Raw genomic sequence first — 22,112 nt, 5'->3', positions numbered from 1 at the left:
TCAAAGTCACTAATCATCCGAGAGATGCAAATCAAAATGACAATGCGGTACCATCTCACACCTGTCAGAATGCCTCCTTTTTCTTCTCCAATAATAACAAGAGAAGATCTCTTGTCTTCCATCCTAACAGGAAGCATGTTGGAAAGGAAATACTGGTGACTAGCCAAGTTGACACATCACAAAGCCATCTGTTTCCAAACTTATAACTGCATCATTATCATGAAGAACTTATTACAATTGTAGATTTTTGATATCATATTCCCAAAGGTTGTGGTTTCCATTCCAGATCAGGGCACATACCTAGGTTGCAGGTTTGATCCCCCATCAGGATGCATTTGGGAGGCAACTGGTATTTCTCTCTCACATCAATGTCTCTCTCTCTCTCTCTCTCTCTCTCTCTCTCTCTCTCCCTCCCCTATAATAATAAAAGCGTAATATGCAAATCAAAGCAGCAGCTGAACAGCAGAATGACCATCTGGATGACCACACTATGACACATACTGGAACCAGGCCAGCCAAGGCGGGTGTGAGATTGGTCGGATTGGTCGGGGAGCCCTGCCGTGGCCCCACAATTGCCCACAGAGGGAGGCCCAGGCCACCGGCCAGTGGGGCAATCAATGGGGTTGGTAAGGAGGTAGACACGGGCAGCACCAGGCCAAGGCGGGTGTGGGTGGGGGCGGGGCCAGCTGCAGGCAGCTGGGGGAAGCCTGGGTGCCGGCAGCCAGAGGGAAGCCCGGGTCCCAGTAGCCAGAGGGAAGCTCACGTCCCAGGTGCCAGCATCCGGAGGGAAGCCTGCATCCCGGGTTCCGGCAGCCGGAGGGAAGCCCGAGTCCCAGGTGCTGGTAGCCAGATTGTAGCCGGTACCGGCAGACAGGGGAAGGAAAGACTACCCTTGCACGAATTTCGTGCATTGAGCCTCTAGTCTGTATATATAAAAGCCTAAGTAACCGTTACGACGAAACGACTGGTCGCTATGACACACACTGACCACCAGGGGTCAGATGCTCAACGCAGGAGCTGCCCGCAGGCCCCAATCACCCATGGGGCCTGCCGGCCAACCTCCTGGTCCCTCCCCACAGCTGGGATGGGGAACCAGGGGTGAGTGGCGGCAGATGTGGCCTCTTTCCCAGGGGGACCGAGGGCTGGCTCCCTCCGCAGGGCCGGCGGCCAACCTCCTGGGTCCCTCCCTTGTTCTTCTCCCTGGCCGGCAGGCCCCAATTGCCTGATCAGGGCCTGCCAGCCAACCTCCCGGTCCCTCCCCCAGGCCGGCAGGTCCCATTCGCCTGATCAGGGCCGGGCCCGGGCTGGGATGGGGAACCAGGGGTGGCCGGTGGTGGATGCGGGTGGCAAGGGAAGGAGGAAAGGGGGAGGTGGGGAGGCGGGGAACTGTGCAGTGCGGCGTGCGGGCAGCGAGGGAAGGAGGAGGCGGGAAGGCAAGGGGCAGGGAGGCAGGGAACCTGATTGGCCCTGATCGCCGGCCAGGCCTAGGGACCCCACCCATGCATGAATTTTGTGCACCAGGCCTCTAGCATGGGATAAAAGAGCACTTAAATACTGCTATGTTGGTGGGAATGTAAATTGGTAGCATCAAATTTGGAAACAATTTTAAGCTGATCATACTGAAAACCTTATGACCCAGCATATTCACTACCAGATATACACCAAAAGGAGAGGTATACATAGGGGTAGCAAAATATATTTAATAAACATTTGTAAAATTGTTCATAACAGCCAAAATTGTAGGCATACAATGAAATATGACAGCTATAAAAGAGAATCTCAACATACAACTGAACAAAGAAGAGCGACGGAAGAGAATACATACTAAATTATTACATTTATGTAAAGTCTGAAAACTGGTAAAAGAAATAATTGATCATCACAATCAGAATAGTGGTTATGCTTGCAGGGAGTGGATAATGATGCAGAGGAAGTATGAGAAAGCTGAAGTGCTGGTAATGTTCTATATCTTGATTTAGGTAGTGATTATACGCTTGTGTTCACTTCATAAAATTTTATGGCTTGCATAATTACAATTTGTGTACCTTTCTGTATTTATACTTTCATTTTAAAAAATTATAGAAAAGGTATTAAGGACAGAAGACACTGGGTTTGAAAATGAAACAATATTCATCATTTTTTTCTCCAAGAAAGAAGTCTAGAATTATGAAAAAAGAAATGTTATATGTATTTTAAAAATTAGTACAACATAATAAATTATTTGACCAGTCCTCTTATACCAGTTAACAACTTCAAGTGGAACAATGACATAAGGATAGAGAGAAGCCAATGTGTAAAGAAATATTTTATTTTATAAGTTAAAGGAAGTGTTAGAGAGCAGAGAAGGAAACAAACTTGTCTTGGAAGAGTGGAGGGAAGAAAAGGAGGGAAGAGGGTTCTTGGAGAAGGACACACTAAAAATTCTTGTAATGGAGGAGTTTTGATTTTTTTTTAACAGAAATTAGGGAAAGAGAGCAGAGGAAACAATTTCCAAATTCAAATTCTGTATGGCGTATTATTTTAACACAAACACAAAACTCTTAAGATCAAGACTGATTAAATGTAATATACTAGTTAATGTTTTAAAAGAGTGCTTTATTTCTGGAATAATATTGATAGTAGTATCCTATATAATAAAAGGCTAATATGCAAATAGACTGAACAGCGAAACGACTGGTCACTATGACACGTACTGATCACCAGGGGGCACTCAATGCAGGAGCTGAACCCTGGTGGTCAGTGCGATCCCACAGGGGGAACACTGCTCAGCCAGAAGCCGGGCTCATGGCTGGTGAGCGCAGCGGCTGGACCCTCTCCCACCTCCGCGGCAGCACTAAGGATGTCCGACTGATGGCTTAGGCCCGCTCCCTCTGGGCAGCGGGCCTAAACCATCAGTCAGACATCCCCCAAGGGCTCCCAGGCTGCAAGAGGGCACAGGGGCCCCGGGCCGGGCGGGGGCCCCCCCCCCCCCAGCGAGTGCACAAATTTCGTGCACCGGGCCTCTAGTTAGTAATAATAACAACAACAATAACTAACACTTATTATTACTGTCTGGTACTTTTCTAAGTGTTTCACATGTCTTAAATCATTTAATCTCTACAACATTTCTTATCTTACAGATAGTAAAAGTGAGGCACACAAAGATTAAGTTCTTGACCATGGTTCCAGAATTAGGTAAGTAAGCAGAGTCAATATTAGTCCAGGCTGGTTAGCCCCTGGAATAATCACCTCATTATATTGCCAAGAAATATATGATTATTGAGTATAAATTGTTTATATGGTTATTTTATTATTTTCATCTTTAACAGTATCCAGCAGAATTATCTGATGATAGACAATATAGGAAAGCATTCATTCGATAAATATTTACTGAGTACTTTCTGCGCCCAGCACTATGTTAGATGTTACATGATACATTATGAATAATGGGGCATGATCCCTATCCTTAGGAGCTTATACTCTCATAGGGGAAATTAGTTTAAAAAAAAAATTAATGAAATCATAGTAAATTAAACTCTGTGAGAACTATGTAGGCAGGATATAAAATACTGTAAAAAAAAGCAAGTGCTGAATATTCAGAACACTTTGGCCTTTTTCTTTTTTTTAATTAAATTAAGTTTATTAGAGTAACGTTGATCAATACATTAAATGAGTTTCAAGTGTGCCTTTATTTTTCTTGATGACACCAAATCCCCTTTCAGAGATGGTTTATGCTTTCAACATTTGCAAAAACTACCTTCACTTAAAGTAAAGTAGCCAAACTGGAGGGATTAAACTATGATTAAATCTGTGCCAAAACATAAAAATAGACACATAGATCAATGGAACAGAATAGAGAGCCCAGACTAAACCAACACATATATGGTCAATTAACTTATGACAGAGGCAAAAATTTACAGTCTCTTCAATAGATTAGACTATTATCTTATACCATGCACAAAAATAAAGTCAAAATAAATTAAACACTTGAATGTAAGACCTGAAAACATTAAACTAAAAGAAACCATAGGCAGTAAGCTCCCTGACACTGGTCTTGGTGATGAATTTTTTTGGATCTAACTCCAAAGTCAAGGGAAACAAAAGCAAAAATAAATAAGTGGGACTATAGCAAATTAATTAGCTTCTGCACAAAGGAGGAAACCATCTATATATATAATCTATATATATAAAAGGCTAAGTGACCCACCATCCGTCTGTCCGACTGACCGGCCGGTACATATGAGGTGCACTGGCAATTTAAAAATAAATGTTGACTCGCGCATGCGCAATACCTATAAAGTTCTCGCTGGCACCAATCGCACGCATGTGTTTCGATCTGTCATTGTCGATCGTGAATTTAGTTGTTTTTGTTGACATTCTGAAGCTGAAAGAAAGCGGTGTTGTTGACAGAATATGTCTGAAGACCATTAATAAATCACAAAGACAAACTCTAGACAAAGTAGGAATATTCCTACCTAAACCCATTTTCGGACATGGTCAGTTATATGTTGCTTTCTCTCAAGTTTGAAGAGCGTGTGACGTTAAAGTTGTAAATACTTCATCACAAGGGAAATTAGTCAAGCACTCTGAAAGTGTTTTTACTCTTAATGTGGTATACAGGGAGATATTAGAATAAGTTAATCAATTTATCAGTCATTGCTTTTATTAATGTTGTTTTTATATCATGTTTTTGCATCATGTCTGTGTTGTTGTTATATCATGTTGTTATTGTTTATTTATTAATCAATTTATATATTATTTTCATATACATTTTACTACTTTTCTTTCACCTCTGACACTTCTATTATAGAGAAAGGGTGAATAGTGATATTAAAATATTTCTTCTAATTATTTTCCTTTCAATGTGAATGAATCCGTGCACCGGGCCACTAGTCACAAAATAAGAAGACAAGCTACTAAACGGGTGAAGATATTTGCACATCATGTATCTAATAAAGTGTTGATATCCAAAATATATAAAGAACTCATACAACTACAACAACAAAAAATAACCAATCCAATTAAAAAATGGGCAGAAGATCCGAATAGACATTTTTTCCAAAGAAGACATACAGATGTTCACCAGGCACATGAAAAGATGCTCAAAATCACTAGTTATCAGGGAAATGCAAATCAAAACCACAATGAAATATTACCTGTTACAATAGCTATCATCAAAAAGTTAAGAAATGACAAGTATTGATGAGGATGTGGAGAAAAGGGAAACTCTGTGTACTGTTGGTGGGAATATAAATTGCTACAGCCACTATGGAAAACAGTATGGAGGGTCCTCAAAAAATTAAAAATAGAATTATCATATGGTCCAGCAATTCCATTTCTGGGTATTCATCCAAAGGAAACAAAAACAGTAATTCGAACAATATAATTTACAATAGCCAAGATATGGAAACAACCTAAGTGTCCATAAATAGATGAATGGATACAACCTAAGTGTCCATAAATAGATGAATGGATAAAGATGTATGTGGTGTACACACACACACACACACACACACACACACACACGTGTGTGCAAGCGCGCACACTACTACTCATCCACAAAGAGAATGAATTCTTGCCAATTGCCTCAACATGGATGAACCTTGAGAGTATTATGCTAAGTTAAATAAGCCAGACTGAGAAAGACAAATATTACATGATTTCACTTATATGTAGAATCTAAACAACAAAAAAATTAAAACAAAACAAATATATACAGAGAACAGGTGGTTGCCAGAAGGGAAGGGGTTGGTGAAAATGGGCGAAGGGGGTCAAGAGGTACAAACTTTCTTATATAAAATAAATAACTCACAGGTATATAATGTACAGCGTAGGGACTATAGTCAATAATATTGTATTGCATATTTAAAAGTTGCTAAGAGAGTGAATCTTACACATTCTCATCACAGGAAAAAAATTTGTAAATTGTATGGTGACAGGTGATAACTAGACTTATTGCGGTGATCTTTCGCATTGTATACAAATATCAAATTATGTTGTATATCTGAAAATATTATATGTCAATTGTACTTCAATAAAAAGCTGTGCCAAGAAATAAATGTCTAATAGCTAAGGTATCCAAACCCCTAATCTGTATTCCATAATGGCAGGCTATGCAGTCTAGTTTCACACACTCTTAATTCTCAGAATTCTCTTACCATTTTCACATTGGGCTGTTTACATTTTTCTTTAGAATCTGTTAATTATAAACTGCTTGTTCTCATCTATATCAAATTACTCAGAAATTTGTATCCCGTTTAATCAAATAAAGAAACCCATGCTTTCTGTCTAACAGTTATAAAACCTATGATTAGCTTGATTAGCTTGGTTCAATTGCCAAAGCAAACCTGGTTAATATTCATTTCTTAGTTCTTAAATGATTACCTAAATTTTTCCTTTCCTGATGAATGTTGGAAAATGGGTGACTGCTAAAAGCAGAAGATGTTATTTGTCACAGTAAGTACTTAAGTCAGGGGGCTCTTCCACATCTCCCCTACTCTCCAAACTAAGCTCCTGATTGTGAGAATCACTGCCTACCAGTGATCAAGAATCAAAGCAACCAACCAACCACCAGCTCAACTCTACTCTCTGAGTGGCTGACTTTAAAACATTCCCACCCTCTTCTTAGTTTCCTTGGGCAAACTTGAAGAAGAAGGAGTAGGAACAGATGAAACAATTGTTGAAACCAGGGTCTGGGTACATGGCAGGTTGTTTGGGTATGATTAAAACTTTACACAACAAAAATTATTTTCTGGCTTGGCCACATGACTTTACTTGGACCCTGGACTGTTATGAAAGAGGCTTGAAATGAGCCTTTGCACTTGGGCTTATATTCCTGTGCTCCGGTGATTCACCAAAAGAAGAGCTTCTCTCCACCTGATGCTCCTTCAGCCTGAGCCCCAGAATGAACACACACAGATCTGAGCCCAACTTGAACCCTAGAGCTGAACATGCAGCCAGAAACAGAGCTATTCCAATCAATATTTACAAATCCATGGGTAAGAAAAAAAGTGCTTATTTTGTTGTTGTAATGCATTTTAGGTTGATTTGTTAAAAGTATTATTGTGAGCATTTAATTTTTAGATAGTTAATTTGCTTCAAATACAACCACAACTTAAGTAGCAGACCACAATGAAATCCTGGTAGGTTTTCCTACCATGTATTTTCTGATCAATATAATCACTCCCTTACCTTCATAGTCACTTATTTCTAGTTGTCACCTTACTACAGATTCTTTTCTATTTCTTACTCATCTATTGATCTTCTCTTTTAAAAAATGTAATTTACATAAAATAAATCATATTCCTATGAAGTGTACAAATGAATAAATTTTAACAGATTTATACATCTGTGAAAACTGCCTTTAAAATCAAGACACAGAAAGAACATTTCTACCATCTCTGTAAGTTTCCTTGTGTTCCTTCAAAGTCACAACAAACTCTCTCTCAATCTCTAGCAACAGGCATCCAGTGATCTGTTATCTTACAACATGTTTTATTTTCTTCCTGGCTTTTCTTTTCCCTTTTTAAACATTTTTTATTGATTAAGGTATTACAAATGTGTCTTTATCCCCCCATTGTCCCCTCATCCCCCCAGTCTTGCCCTTACCCTCACCCCCTGTCGTCTGCGTCCATCGCTTATGCTTATATGTATGCATACAAGTCCTTTGGTTGATCTCTCCCTCTTACCCCCACCTTTCCCCCCCTTCCCTCTGAGGTTTAAGCATCTGATCGATGCTTCTCTGTCTCTAGATCTGTTTTTTGTTCAACCCCCCCCCCCCCCCCCCCGGCTTTCTGAACATCTAAACTGTGGTTTAGTTTGGTTTAATTCCAATTTAGCAAGGAACTCATGCTTGTGGAAAATATATGTAAATAATAACAAGGATAAGATTCTTCTTAGTGATTCAGCAATGACTTTCCAACAACAGCAGCTTCTTGACAATAACAATAGCTAGTTTAGATTAAGGATGTAGGATGGGCAATCAGGAAGTAAAAGATGGGTCTCCCTAAAAATCATTCTGATTTACAAATCTGAAAAAGACAAAGTCTCTGACAGGGTTCTTCTTCCAAAACTCAATGTAGGAATAGAGAATTAGTGGATTTATTTTACTTTATCACACTAAAATTTGTGTGAACAAATGCAAAGCACAATATTCCACTGCCCAAGAAGTATAACAATACCTCAAAACATGAAAGTAACTCTTCTAACAATGTGCTACAGTGCCATTTAAAGAGTTGATTTGTTCCTTTTAGAAAAAGAAAAGCTGGTGCCTAATACGTAACTATTGTGATTAACTAAAAAAAAATGCATATTCATCTACAACAGTGGATGAAGCCCAGGGTTCTGCACCCTAAAAGTGAAATCCCCAAATTTTTCAATATTCAAAACTAATTCATAAAATCAATCGCTTCACAGCCTTTTGGCTAAAATCAAGTGTAGTATAAAATCAAATGTCTAATTAGGTTTGACCCAAGTTTTTGCCTATTGTATTTTTCTTTTTATATATAAATATGTCTTATCTCGGCTCAGAGATCTATTATCCTGACATTTCAGATGAGAGCTACTGATATCTTCCCTAGAACTAGAAATCATTTTATTCTGCTGACCCTTAATACTGTAAATATGTAGTGGTTGTATTCATTGTGGTTTAACTTCAATCTTAAAAAGCAGGAATAAACAAAGGATCTAAAACCACGCCTTCTAAGGTCCTTTACTAAAGCTCTGATCTGTATACTCAACTAAAGCTGTGAACATTTCTGACACAGCCCTATAGACTTACTGGAGAGTGAGTGTAAAGAATGTTGCCAGGCAACTCATCTAAGTTTGGAAGAATCTAAGCATTGATAATGACTCTGTCTCAGTTTGGCTCCCACACAAGAAGGGTTTTAGTGAACTCCCACATGTATTTACAGGCCATTCATGAGAAGAGATATTTCTAAAAGTGTGTGTCCAGGAGTCCAAATCAGGAACCTATAATGTTTCTTTTCTAATTCAAGTTTAATGTCACAACTATTTTCTATACTGTCTAGAAATCTAATAGGCATTAGGCAAAATAGGCCACATGTAGAGGGCTAGTGTTGAATGAACATTTTTTATTCATATCTTTATCATTCCTATTTGCACATGGCCAAAGCAACATTTCTTCAAGTATCCCAAATCATAAAAATCACCCTGAAAACCAATTATTACCACAATTATTTAAATTATTTTGAAAATTATCTTTAAAATTTTTTTCAATACTTACTCTCATTAATATCAATAGTCAAAAGGATGTTCAGTAAAAACTATGTTCTAATAAGGACAATATGCAATTAGTTGTGAAAGAGGTAATGGATATGTTTTTATAAATGGTATACATGCAGAATACTGCTCTGCAGGATGGGTCTAATCCAAAAACCTCCCTCTTTCAAAGCAGACACTTTGCATGCATGCTTACCAGGGCAGTATGCATCCACATCCAGTTTCTGAGCTGAAGTGAGGGTTGGGGAGCCAAGCTCGGATTCTGGAATTCGTGGGCTTTCAACAAACTTTGCTTTCCTCAGAGGGGCTAAGGACAAAAAAAGAGACAAAGAGAGAGGGAGAGGAAAAAGGGGGGTGGGTAGAAAGAAAGGAAGGAAGGAAGAAAGAAAGAAAAAGGAAAGAGAAACACAGGGAAAGAGAAGGGAAAGAGAAACATAGAGGGGTCATGAGTAAGGGGAACAGCAGGCAACAGATGGAAGCACTTAAATGAACGACACACTCTGTCAGACTCAGATCAGGTTACCCTATTTTTTGTGCCAGAAAAAAAAGATTGCGTTCTTCATAGAGGAGATGGGTCTTGTTAAAAAATCACTGCAAACTGGAAAAGCTAAAATCTAATAATCAAAACTATGAGCAGAAGTTGTAACTGTTTATAATTTTTAGCTGTTTCTCTCTCTTTATAAAGTGAAGAGCTTTCTTATTTTGTCTTTCATTGTCATTAAATACAGGTATTAACTGAGGAAAGTATAGGACTAAGTTCTAGGATTTTGTTTGCAATAATTGTAATCAAAGGTTTTCTTTATCCACAAATATCTATTATAATACTCAGTTGTGATAAATACCATAAGAAGGATTAATCTACCTCACTAAACAAGGAAATCAATCCCCTGACTGTTCAGCTATTGGTATAAGAAGTCAAAACTGCTAGTTGACTAAGATATTAACTAGGCCACACCAGTTTGATACTGGATGCTAAACAGATAGGATTTAATTACAAATATAATCATGTGGTCTATGGAACAGTAATTTCCGTGCCATGGAATTCATTCATTCTTGTAAAGAATGAAATATAAAATATAATTCACAAATTGAAAGCTTTACTTATTGAAAGCTCATATAAATTTTACTTACTGATTAAAATTAAAAATATGAAGATTGCTTTGGTACTTTCAAACTGAGTTCTATTAAATAAACTACAATAGGTTGAAAGTGTTTAGCATAGTGTCAATTAAATCTGAAATTGATTTGTATGCATTATAAATTAGTGTCATAACTATAGGTGTCTAAGACATTGAGTGCCTAAGATCACACTACTTTTTTCAAGTTTCTGCATATTCTTCAAAATCCTCACCCATTACTCCATTACTGATCCACAAGGGATTGATTCTAAGTTATTCCTAAAACATCCTGTAAAAAGTACTACAAAACTTTGTCATTATAATGGCCAGAATTTTTCTCTATTTTCTCCAGAGGATAAAAATAGTAAAGTATTAAAAAATACTTTTGAAATGTGCCAGTACTCAAAACCTACAGACAACTAACTCACACTTTAAATCCTAGAGTGTGTATGTACTAGTACATTCTGAGCTTCTACTTAAAAACCAAAATAAAGCCAGTTACTATCTACATGGCAACAAAGGCTAAGGGTGCTAACAGGATGGTTTTCCACTAAAAGTAAGCTTTGAAATAGCAGAACTCTCAAGTCTGCTAAGAGTGTAATACTTGAACCTATTTTTAAAAACCATGATTACAAATGAAGATCAGAAGTGATGCATATGCATGTCTGCAGGCTTCTAATAGCCAATATTAGAATCTTTTTTCATGATCTCACCCATCAATTAAAAAATAATGAAGTGATTTATTTATCCAATATTGTTTAGTATAGAGGAAATTATTGTAAGTTAATTCTGAAAGCTCTTAGGTCCTTTCGAGAATTTTATTAATATATTGTCATGGCAACAGAATAACTATTTTACCTGCTGAGTTCTGACAAGGACAGCACTGGTCCCTGTTCAAGGGACTCTATATATCTAAAAATCTTATAACAATTTTCATAATGAAATTTGGGACTAGCAGACAGAAATTAGCAACTTAGGTTAGATATGTAAGAAAGAAATTCAAGGAGGAAAAGAGAAGTTGAGGGAGACCTGAGTAATGTACAGGAATTAAGAGATGGAGCCAAGGAGGAAAATCAGGATCATTAAGATCTGTGAAGCTTAACGCCTTACAGAGTTCTGTTTTCCCTTCTCAGAGAATTCCAACTGAGGTTATCTTTAGCTCATAGAAGACATTTAATTTTTTTTTCCTGCCTTCATCTCTCCTTCATCCATGCTATACATGCCCAATAATGAATCTGAATTATTTTGTAAGGTCGCTTATAATGTTCTCTGATCTAAGTTATAGAAAACTAGTATCATCTGTAAGTCAATCAAACACAGGCGGTATAATCAACAGCATGACAGGTTGTCCAATAAGTCTTAAATACTGCTTGGTGGAGAACATAAAAGGCCAACTTGGAAGATGGGAATAATATTTTGCCTAGAATTTTAGTATACTTATTTATAAAAAAAAATGGCATATAAGATGATTCAGGTGGGTAAGAGAATATATGTCAAAAGGGTTTATCAGTAGTAAAACAAAGAAAAAAAAAAGAAAAATGAAGTGGTTGGATTGAAATGGGTAGGAAGAATCTAAAACCAAACAGGGATTTTATTGTGATGTAAGAGATAACAGGAAAGTAGGGCTCTGAGAAGTGATCTGAACCAATACTGGGAACATGATTCTTATGCTGTAAGAGACTTGAGTTTGGGAATCTGGCAGATTGACAGGAAGGATACATATTGGTTCAGAATATGGGCTTAGTCATTTCAAAGATTTAGGTCTTGGCTCTAGTACTTATTAGTAGTAACAAAATGAGCAAGTTAACTTAGCCGAATATGCATCATCAAAAATTAGGATCAGTTTAAATTTATTTTTTCATTCAAATATAATGATACTTATTATGCTTTATAGATTAGTTATATCTGTAAATAAAAACAAATGTAATGCTTTCGATTACAGTGCCTAGAATAGTGTCTGGCATATGGTAACTAGTTAATAATTATTTGCTAAATTAATAGAAACAGTAGAAAAATCAAAGCAAAGACAGGGGTTACAAATAGTTTTAGTAAAACAAATGTTTTAAAAAGCACTCATGGTGTTCGCTTTGGCAGCATATATACTGTACTAAAATTGGAATGATACAGAGAAGATTAGCATGGCCCTTGCACAAGAATGACAAATTCATAAAAAGCATTCATGGATAACATAAAGGTTAATCACACTTATAAATACCCTCACTAACTTAGACTTTCATAAGCAAACATTATATAAATCACCATTAGTATAATCAGACTATGATAATTTAATTTCTAGCTTTAATGACTGGATTATTTCCATAAAAAGTTTCCGACAAAATATGCTAACGAGGATATAGTTGAGTTAAAAATGAAACACTAGAAAAGACACTTTTGCTGTATCCAAGAACCTCCACATTCAGCAATATTTGAAGGATGCATTAACAAAGGAAGTCAACATCTCTTTATTCTTGACTTTCCCTAGGAAGACTAGGCAGCTGCTTTCTGACCCTCAACAGCATAAAATCACTAGTGGATCAGTCGGATCCTTTTGAGCCTTTTTAAAGCTTTGCTTAGGCAGGTGTGGGGTAACTTTTTACTCTAAGGCTAGTTGAGCTCTGCTACAAAAATGTGTCCTTTCTTGGATTTCTATTGAATGTTCCTGGTAAGTGGTTCTCAACCTTCCTAATGCCGCGACCCTTTAATACAGTTCCTCATGTTGTGGTGACCCCCAACCATAAAATTATTTTCGTTGCTACTTCATAACTGTAATTTTGCTACTGTTATGAATCGTAATGTAAATATCTGATATGCAGGATGTATTTAGGCGACCCCTGTGAAAGGGTCGTTCGACCCCCAAAGGGGTCGCGACCCACAGGTTGAGAACCGCTGTTTCTGATGCTTTTAATAAGATCTCTACACACTCTGGCTGGTCAGAATGGAATAACAAACAAACAAACAAAACAAAACAAAAAAACACCTCCTGTTCCTGTGGGAACTCTAGAAATTGTTCAGTTTAGAGCAGCGGTTTTCAACCTGTGGGTCTCGACCCCTTTGGGGGTCGAACGACCCTTTCACAGGGGTCACCTAAGACCATCAGAAAACACATATATAATTACATATTGTTTTTGTGATTAATCACTATGCTTTAATTATGTTCAATCTGTAACAATGAAAATTCATCCTGCATATCAGATATTTACATTACGATTCATAACAGTAGCAAAATTACAGTTATGAAGTAGCAACGAAAATAATTTTATGGTTGGGAGTCACCACAACATGAGGAACTGTATTAAAGGGTCGCGGCATTAGGAAGGTTGAGAACCACTGGTTTAGAGCTTCTCTAGACTCATGGAGTCCCACCCCACCTATGTGCAACTCATTATTAAGTTAAAGGCTATATGGATAATTTTGTAGTTCTCTTCCTGCTTAGCTCTCTATTCTTCAGTACTCTGTAAATTTCAGTTGCCTTGGTTTCACCAATTTCTGATCTCTGTTTTATCAGTTCAACAAGACTGTCACTCTCTGAGTTTCCCACCATCAGGAGAACACTTTTAGGCAAAAAGCCAGAGTTGACCTAGTTTACTCCTCCAACTTTTCTCTCAGGGATCACATCACCATACTGTCAAATGTCGTTTCTGAAAACTGTTGTTTCTAGTGGGAGAGCAAATCCAATACTGTTCACTCCATTACAGTGGGAAGAAGAGTTATCTCGTGGTGTTTTAATTTGTCTTTTCCAGATGTGGCTGACAAAAGGCAGAACCTTTGTCTTACATATTGCTGTAGCCTTAGTGTGGACCACAGAGCAAGTACTATTATTTGTTAAATGAATTAACTATTTGTTTATCTATATATTTTTGGAGGCATTAAACCATCTCTTTATGTCTTTCATACATTTAGTGATTAAGGCCTAACAAAATTGGTGATTCAAAGTCATATCCAAGGTAACTCAAGAGTAAGTCTGTTCCTCCCACAGAAGTTCTATTTTCATGCAATTATACACAAAGGATATACTAGACACATTTATATAAAGACAGACCATACAAGCAATAAATGTGGAGACCAACACAGTGCTCCAAAGAAAGAGTTACTGCAAAAAATTATTGTAATAACTTTTACGACATTCCTACAAGACAACTTCAGTGGCATTTTGAATAAACTAAATAGAAATTTTTTCATTTCATGAAACCGGTATTTAAATCTTTGTTTACCTACACATGCTAATACAAAGAAAAAGGCAAATTACTGTAGTATACAACTCATTGTTTTCATGTCATCTCTTTATAGTATTGAATGGCAAAACTCAGGGTATATGAGATAAAATGATAAAATAAAGCAGTATAGATTTCAATTACCTACTTTAATATCTTTGCAGATACAAATCAATAATCTGAGATCAGAAAAGCCTTTTAAATATGCTAGTGATACTCCAATGATAATTAGTTTAATGGTATTAGGTTTCATTTCCACATATCTGAATAAGCACTAGGTTTTTAATAATATAAAAGGAGTTTAACATTGTGGGTATGTTGGCTTATGTGATTATTGGTTTACTGATATGAGCAATTCTATATATTTGTCAGGCCAACTTCTGAGTTTAAAGTACTAGTAGCTATGTAATATAACTACATTTAAATTTAAAATACTACATAAACATATCATCATACAAATTGGAAAATATAAGAAACAAATATAATGCAATTAAAAATGATCAGAACCCTACATACCTCTGTTAAAGTTTCAGAGCATATGATCTTTCCTATATTTCATATAAAATATTAATGCCAATAAAAGCAGCTAAATGACTAATGACTTGTCTTTTCAATATACGGCTTTTGAAAGGAATACTTAGACCCTAAAGGTAGCAAGTGAATTCACTGAGCAACATTTTACATGAAGAGTTGTATCTCTAATATGAAAGTGAACATTAGCCACAGTTTTTTCCTCATTAAATAACTCTCACCTCCTCAAAATACGAAATGTCTCAAACAAATTTTATATATGTAACATATAAATAGATAACATATTTACATATGTAATTTATGCAATAATATGGAGCATACATGTGGTATGACTGTAAGGAATGAGGCTAGCTGTACTTGTAAATGTTCTAAAAATTAGCTGTCCAACTGATGTGGCTCAGTGGTTGAGCACTGACCTATGATCCAGGAGGTCATGATTTGATTCCCAGTCAGGGCACATGCCCAGGTTGTGGCCTCGATCCCCATTGGGGGACATGCAGGAGGCAACCAATCGATGATTCTCTCTCATTTTTGATGTTTCTATCTCTCTCCCTCTCCCTTCCTCTCTGAAATCAATACAAATATTTAAAAATAAAAATCCTATATAATAAAAGGGTAATATGCAAATTGACCCTAACGGTGGAACGACCCAGAACGACCCATAGCTATGATGCGCACTGACCACCAGGGGGCAGACGCTCAACATAGGAGCTGCCCCCTGGTGGTCAATGCATTCCCACAAGGGGAGCTCCACTAAGCCACAAGCTGGGCTGACCTCTCCCGCCTCCTCAGAAGCGCCAAGGATGTCCGACTATGGCTTAGGCCCACTCCTCACACGGGGAGCGGGTGAGCGGGCCTAAGCCGGCTGGTGGACATCCCCCGAGGGCTCCTGGGCTGCCGGAGGGATGTCTGACTGCCAGCTTAGGCCCGATCCCCCAGGGAGCGGGCCTAAGCTGGCAGATGGACATCCCCCAAGGGGTCCTATACTATGAGAGGGTGCAGGCCGGGTTGAGGGACCCTCCCCCCCACCGAGTGCACGAATTTTCGTGCACTGGGCCTCTAGTCAGTCAATATATCCTCATCTCAAATTAAAGGAAAAAATATATTTTCTCTTGCACCTTTAAACAGAAATATCTACAATTCATATCTTCTCATCAGGCACCTATGAGAAAGTAGAGGGAAAATCTCTATATATAAAAGGCTAATATGCAAAGTGTCCCTCGGGAGTTGGACTGGGAGACTGGGAGTTCAAACGCTCGCTATGACGTGCACTGACCACCAGGGGGCGGCACGAAACCAAGGAAGGTCCCGGCCGGCAGCCAGGGAAGGAAGGCCCTGGCTAGCAGCCGGAAGGCCCCAATCGGCCCTGATCGCTGGCCAGGCCTAGGGACCCTACCCATGCATGAATTTTGTGCAATGGGCTTCTAGTAGTAGAACAAAGAAATAAAGATCATGATGAAAAGAAAGGGCTTTAAAGTGAGACTTGTGTTACATGGCCTATATAATGTGGTCTTCAAAAAATTATTCAATTTTTCCAAGTTTGGATTCTGCATCTTTAAAATGTGAGCCATATATCCCTCTTAGAGTTGTTATGAGGATTAAATTTAAAGAGCAAAGTGTAGATAAGGCTAAAAAAAGATACTGTATTAATATTTATTATTCTTTGAAAAAAGGCAGCTGAAGCACAATGTGCTACTGAAGGCTATAGAGTGAGCTCCCCCTGGAACCACAAACTAAAATAGAGACCTTGGAGCCCTCGCTGGTTTGGCTCAGTGGATAGAGTGTCAGCCTGCAGACTGATGGGTTCCAAGTTAGATTCTGGTCAAGGACACATACCTGGGTTGTGGGCTTGATCCCCAGTAGGGGGTGTGCAGGAGGCAGCTGATCAATGATTCTCTCTCATCATTTAAGTTTCGCTCTCTCTCTTTTCTTCTCTGAAATCAATAAAAACATATTTTAAAATAAAATAAAATAGGGACCTTGGATTTATGGATCAACCATAATATACACAATAAGATGTTCTATACATCTCTAAACTAAGTAAGTCTATGTAATCATAACAATACTATGCCACTTATCTCCCAAGGTTATTGTAATGACTGAAATGAACTCATCTTTGTAAAGGAATTAGCATAGTGCCTTGTATATAAAATGTACTCAATACTAGATGTTGTTGTTTTTGGTAAATGATAATGATTATATGATAGGTAATAGAAAAACATGGACATGCACAAAGTAAATTTTAAGATGCTAATAAAAATATTTGGCATCAAGAGCAGATGATTTATGACAGCAAACTGCAAGAAGTAATCCACTCACATGTCTTGCCTCAGTTCTATCTCCCTATCCCTTATACCCAAAAGGATAGCTGTTATTTAATAGATGAAGTTATTTTCTTTAGAGGAATATGTATTACTAGAGGCCCGATGCATGAAGATTTGTGCAAGAATGGGCCTTCCTTCCCCTGGCTGCTGGCACCAGCACTGCCTTTGCTCTGGCCAGAGCTGCATTTCCGCCTTTGCTCTGGCCCAGAGCCGCCTTTCTGCCTTCCCACGCTGCTCAGAGGCCCAGAGTGGCGGGGGCGGTACGGAACACCTGCGTCGTCGCCACGGCGACGATGCAAGTATCTCGCCCCACCCCCAGCCGCTCAGCGCCTGCATATGCAAATTAACTCGCCATTTTTGCTGGGTTAATTTGCATATACACTCCTGATTGGCTGGTGGGTGTTGCGAAGGTGTGGTCAATTTGCATCTTTCTCTTTTATTAGTGTAGATAACAAGAATACTAGGACAGGTCCTCTTGTATGTATGATGGGGAAAGGTACATGTTGGAAAAGAGGTATTATATATGAGAAAGCTAGTAGCTCATTCCTTTTTGAACATTTTATATGACATTGGATTCAGGATTCTGGTATTATAAATTTGTAATATAAATTTTATCCCCCCTCTATTATTGTCTAAATCATCAAACCCTACCAAATAAGCTCTTTTTATTTTTTATTGATTTCAGAGAGAGAAAGGGAGAGGGAGAGAAACATCAATGATGAGAATCATTGATCAGCTGCCTCCTGCATGCCCCCTACTGAGGATAGAGCCCACAACCCAGGCATGTTCCCTTGCATGCCCCCTACTAAGGAATTGAACCTGGGACCCTTCAGTCTGCAGGCTCTATCCACTGAGCCAAACAGGCTAGGGCCAGATAAACTCTTTGCATGTAGGAACTGTAGAATAATCATCTTAGAACAGTGTTTTGAGAATGATATAATGCCATCACATTGCTGTTTTCCATTTTGCATCAGCTCTCAATAATGGCCTAAAATATGCTAAGTACAATAACATAAAGTTCCTCAGGAAAAATAGTTTTACATATACTTACGAACTAAGAGAAATCATCTTGGATACTAGCATGTAAATAATGGTCAGCCATCATTTACTGATAACTCCAATTTGATTTCTAAGAGGCAGACCCAAAAGGCCTAAGGTTAACAAAGAGAGAAAAAAGTTAACAATTAAGGAAAGAAATGAAAAGCCTCTTTTTTTTTCTTTCTTTTTCAAGATGTCAGGAAAGTAAAATGAAGAAGATCCTGGGCAGTCAATGTGGGAGGCAAAAAAACGGCTGCAATCTGCATAAACATAAACACTGTGCCAGACTGTAATGAAATCCTAAAAGGGTAAGTTACAACAAATAAGTCTTTGTCCCATGGGCAAAAATGACTACTGAGACAATTCCAAAGATTAACTGTGAAGGACCATTAACTTTCTGGCTTGTTTTTGGAATGTGCAGTTGCTACTAATCCTATATAATAAAAGCCTAATATGCAAATTGTCCCCTTGACCAGGAGTTTGACCGGGAGTTGAACCGCTTGCTATGATGTCCGTTGACCACCAAGGAGTGGCACAGAACATGGCAGGGCATTGGTGACGCGGCACTGGCAGCGGGCAGCAGTGGAGGTGCTGACGGCCCTAATGGGCCCCGATGAGAGTGGGACCACAGCGGGATGGAGCAGGCGAGCAGGCGGGGCCAGGCCAAGGCAGGTGCGAGTGGGGGCCCAATCACCCCACCAATCACCCTGCAGACAACGCCTGATCGGGGCCGGGCCCCAGGCTGGGACAGGGAACTGGAGGTGGGTGGTGGCGACCAACCTCCTGCGGAGCCCGGGTTGGGGGCTGCGACCTTTCAGTGGCCACCTGGGGGCAGGGGTGACAGGGACAGAGGTGCAGTGAGAATGCAGGGTGTCTGCCGAGCTCGCTCTCACTCCCCTGCTACCCTCCCCCAGGACGCCAGGGCTCACCCACCAGGGAAGCCTCTGCGCTCAGGTGCCAGGCACCCGTGAGGAGCCTGTCCTGCACCCATGCGGCCTCTTCTGGGTGAGCTGGGCCGCAGCTGCCAGGACCCCAGGGGCCGATCGGGCTCCCCATGGGTTCATGCAGGAGCCGGTCTGCGAGGCCGGCTGGGAGAGAGTGTACTGCCCACCCGGCTTCCATGTGGCACCACTGGGTGGCCCAGAGGCCCACGCTGTGCCCTGGCCTGCAGCGTATGTCTGTGCTCACCGTATCTCCACATGGGGACTCGGGCACCGTGACTCAGGTGGAGGGGGGCGCGTGGGGGCCCTGGGGCCCAGTTGCTGCCCAGGGCCCAGAGGTCAGCTGGGACCTGCCCTCCCACACCAAATGCTCATGCTTCAATCGCCGACCAGGCCTAGGGACCACACCTGTGCACGGATTTCATGCACCGGGCCTCTAGTCTTAAAAGGAACTCACAACAGAATACTTCACCACCCCCTAACCATGGGTGAAGAATCACAACATTCTCTAACCTTAGAATATCTGTCAGAAACTCCCAGTCTTTGTAACAGGACAAATTGCTTTTCATTTCTCTGAAACTTTGGGATTATCTGACTGGGAAGGAATAGGGAAGAAATTAAGGAGGGAAGGGGGTGAAGGGATTGAGCATAAAACAAGAAAAAAGAGAAAGAACTTGTGAACACAGATAACAGTGTGGTGACTGCGGGGGGGGGGGAGAATATCTGTCAGAAACTCCCAGTCTTTGTAACAGGACAAATTGCTTTTCATTTCTCTGAAACTTTGGGATTATCTGACTGGGAAGGAATAGGGAAGAAATTAAGGAGGGAAGGGGGTGAAGGGATTGAGCATAAAACAAGAAAAAAGAGAAAGAACTTGTGAACACAGATAACAGTGTGGTGACGGGGGGGGGGGGGGCACGAGGTGGAAAAGAGTATATGGGGGATATAGAGGTAGAAGCAGGAACTTTTATTCTGGCTTTTCTTAAATACACAAAGGAATGAAGTACTATTTGCCTTACTCTTCTTAGTTGTATGTTAGTGAGAGGGTGATCTATAAATATGCAAAAAGTAGACTGATTTAACACAGAGGTCTTTATTTTCAGTAGACTCCTCTCACTCTTGGATTTTAAACTAATAAAACACATTGCTCTATTCACCATATTACATTCTTTAAATATTAAAAAATCTTGGTAGTAGGATGGAAGTGGAAGCAGTATTATACAATACAGTCAAGAGGAATGAAAGAAAAACAGGAAATCTCAAAAGTTCATAAAATTATCTTATGATTTCTATTATTTTAAGAATGTACCTCAATGGATGTATGGTAAAGTGGAAACATGTAAGTATGGAACAATAAATGGTAAAGAAAAGAACACTAAAGTCAGAGTTTCTATAAAATTTAGCCCAGCCCAGCGGGTGTTGCTCAGTGGTTGAATGACAACCTACAAACCAGGAGATCACAGTTCGATTCCCCATCAGGCAACATGCCCGGGTTGTGGGCTTGGTCCCCGGTAGGGGGCATGTAGGAGTCAGCCGATCAATGATTCTCTCTCATCATTGATACCTCTCTCTCTCTCTCTCTCTGAAATCAATAAAAAATAAAAAATTTAGCACTAAAGCTAAATATTGGTTCTCCAATACACACATATTTCTATGGTTAGAAACAAGTAACTTTTGAGAAAGTGTCAGTATTTATGAAAGACAAAAATCTCAAAATCCTATAGGGTCCTGCTTCTGTACAGCCTAGAAAGCTTCTCTACGACCCACTCACAGAAAACAACTATAAACTCTAAACAAAATATGAAAAACAACTACCTCAAGGCCCTGGAGATTGAACATAGTAGACAGAGTCTGGAGGAAAGCTGACAGTTGCAAGAGAAAAGACCAGACTGGGATGAGTGTCCCATTTTTTGGCATATATGCAGACCCTAGTCAGCAGTGCATGGAGTCATTAAAATTCCAAAAGAAAACCTACAGTTTTTCTAGTCTTGTGGCAACAACAACCACTGAAAAGTGAGGGGAGGAAGATTTCTAAAAAGTAAAGAACTACAGGAGGGGACCCAAGTTCTGTGTATAAACTCTGCTCAAACTTCTGGCTGATTCCTGAACCATGCATGAGGCAGAACTGAACTGAAATGATGCCCAAGAGATCAAGTTAATTGCCTGCTAAAAGAAAAATATTAACACTTTTTGAAGAAATATGACAAAATCCAGAGTATCCACTAAATAAAATGTCCAGGATACAATATAAAATTACTTAATACATGAAGAACCAGGAAAACGTAACCCATTATCACTAGAAAAGATGGAGATCACTCCAGATATTGTAATTAGCAGATGAGTAATTTAAAGCAATTATTATAACTCTTTTCAGTGAGGTAAAGGGATATGTACTCTTAATTAAAAAAAGGGAAGAAATCTCAGCAGAGAAATAAAAACTATTAAAAAGAACCAAATGGAAATTCTACAACTGAAAAATGAAATAGCTGAAATAAAAAGTCACTGAATGGATTGAACAGCATCTAATCTAATAAAAGAGAAACATGCAAATTGACCTCACCTCCGCTATGCCCCAAGCCACGCCCACCAGCCAGTCAGAGCGACTATATGCAAATTAACCCAACCAAGATGGCAGCCGGCAGCCACGGAGCTGGAGCAAGCAGGAGGCTTGGTTGCCCTGGCGATGGAGGAAGCCAAGCTTCCCGCCTGCCCTGGCCGGCTGTGGCCTCC

The 22,112-nt window shown here is 39.4% G+C and overlaps 1 protein-coding gene across 9 annotated transcripts in view; it reads right to left on the bottom strand.

Annotated features, from left to right (window-relative positions):
* Positions 1–22,112, bottom strand: part of TANC2 (tetratricopeptide repeat, ankyrin repeat and coiled-coil containing 2) — a 215,324-nt gene that overhangs the window by 117,463 nt on the left and 75,749 nt on the right. For 5 of the 9 annotated variants that reach the window (XM_005858613.2, XM_014532046.1, XM_005858608.2 and 2 more), the window contains one exon: positions 9,416–9,526. The exons of the other annotated variants lie outside the window; for them this stretch is intronic. In XM_005858613.2, coding sequence (XP_005858675.2) covers positions 9,416–9,526 — 111 coding nt within the window. The remainder of the gene's footprint in view (positions 1–9,415; positions 9,527–22,112) is intronic. 9 annotated transcript variants of the gene reach the window in all.

This window comes from Myotis brandtii, unplaced genomic scaffold, assembly GCF_000412655.1.
Source record: "Myotis brandtii unplaced genomic scaffold, ASM41265v1 scaffold120, whole genome shotgun sequence".
NCBI classification, from domain to species: domain Eukaryota; kingdom Metazoa; phylum Chordata; class Mammalia; order Chiroptera; family Vespertilionidae; genus Myotis; species Myotis brandtii.
The sequence above is the reverse complement of the archived record's forward strand: the minus strand, read 5'-3'. Positions and strand labels throughout refer to the sequence as shown.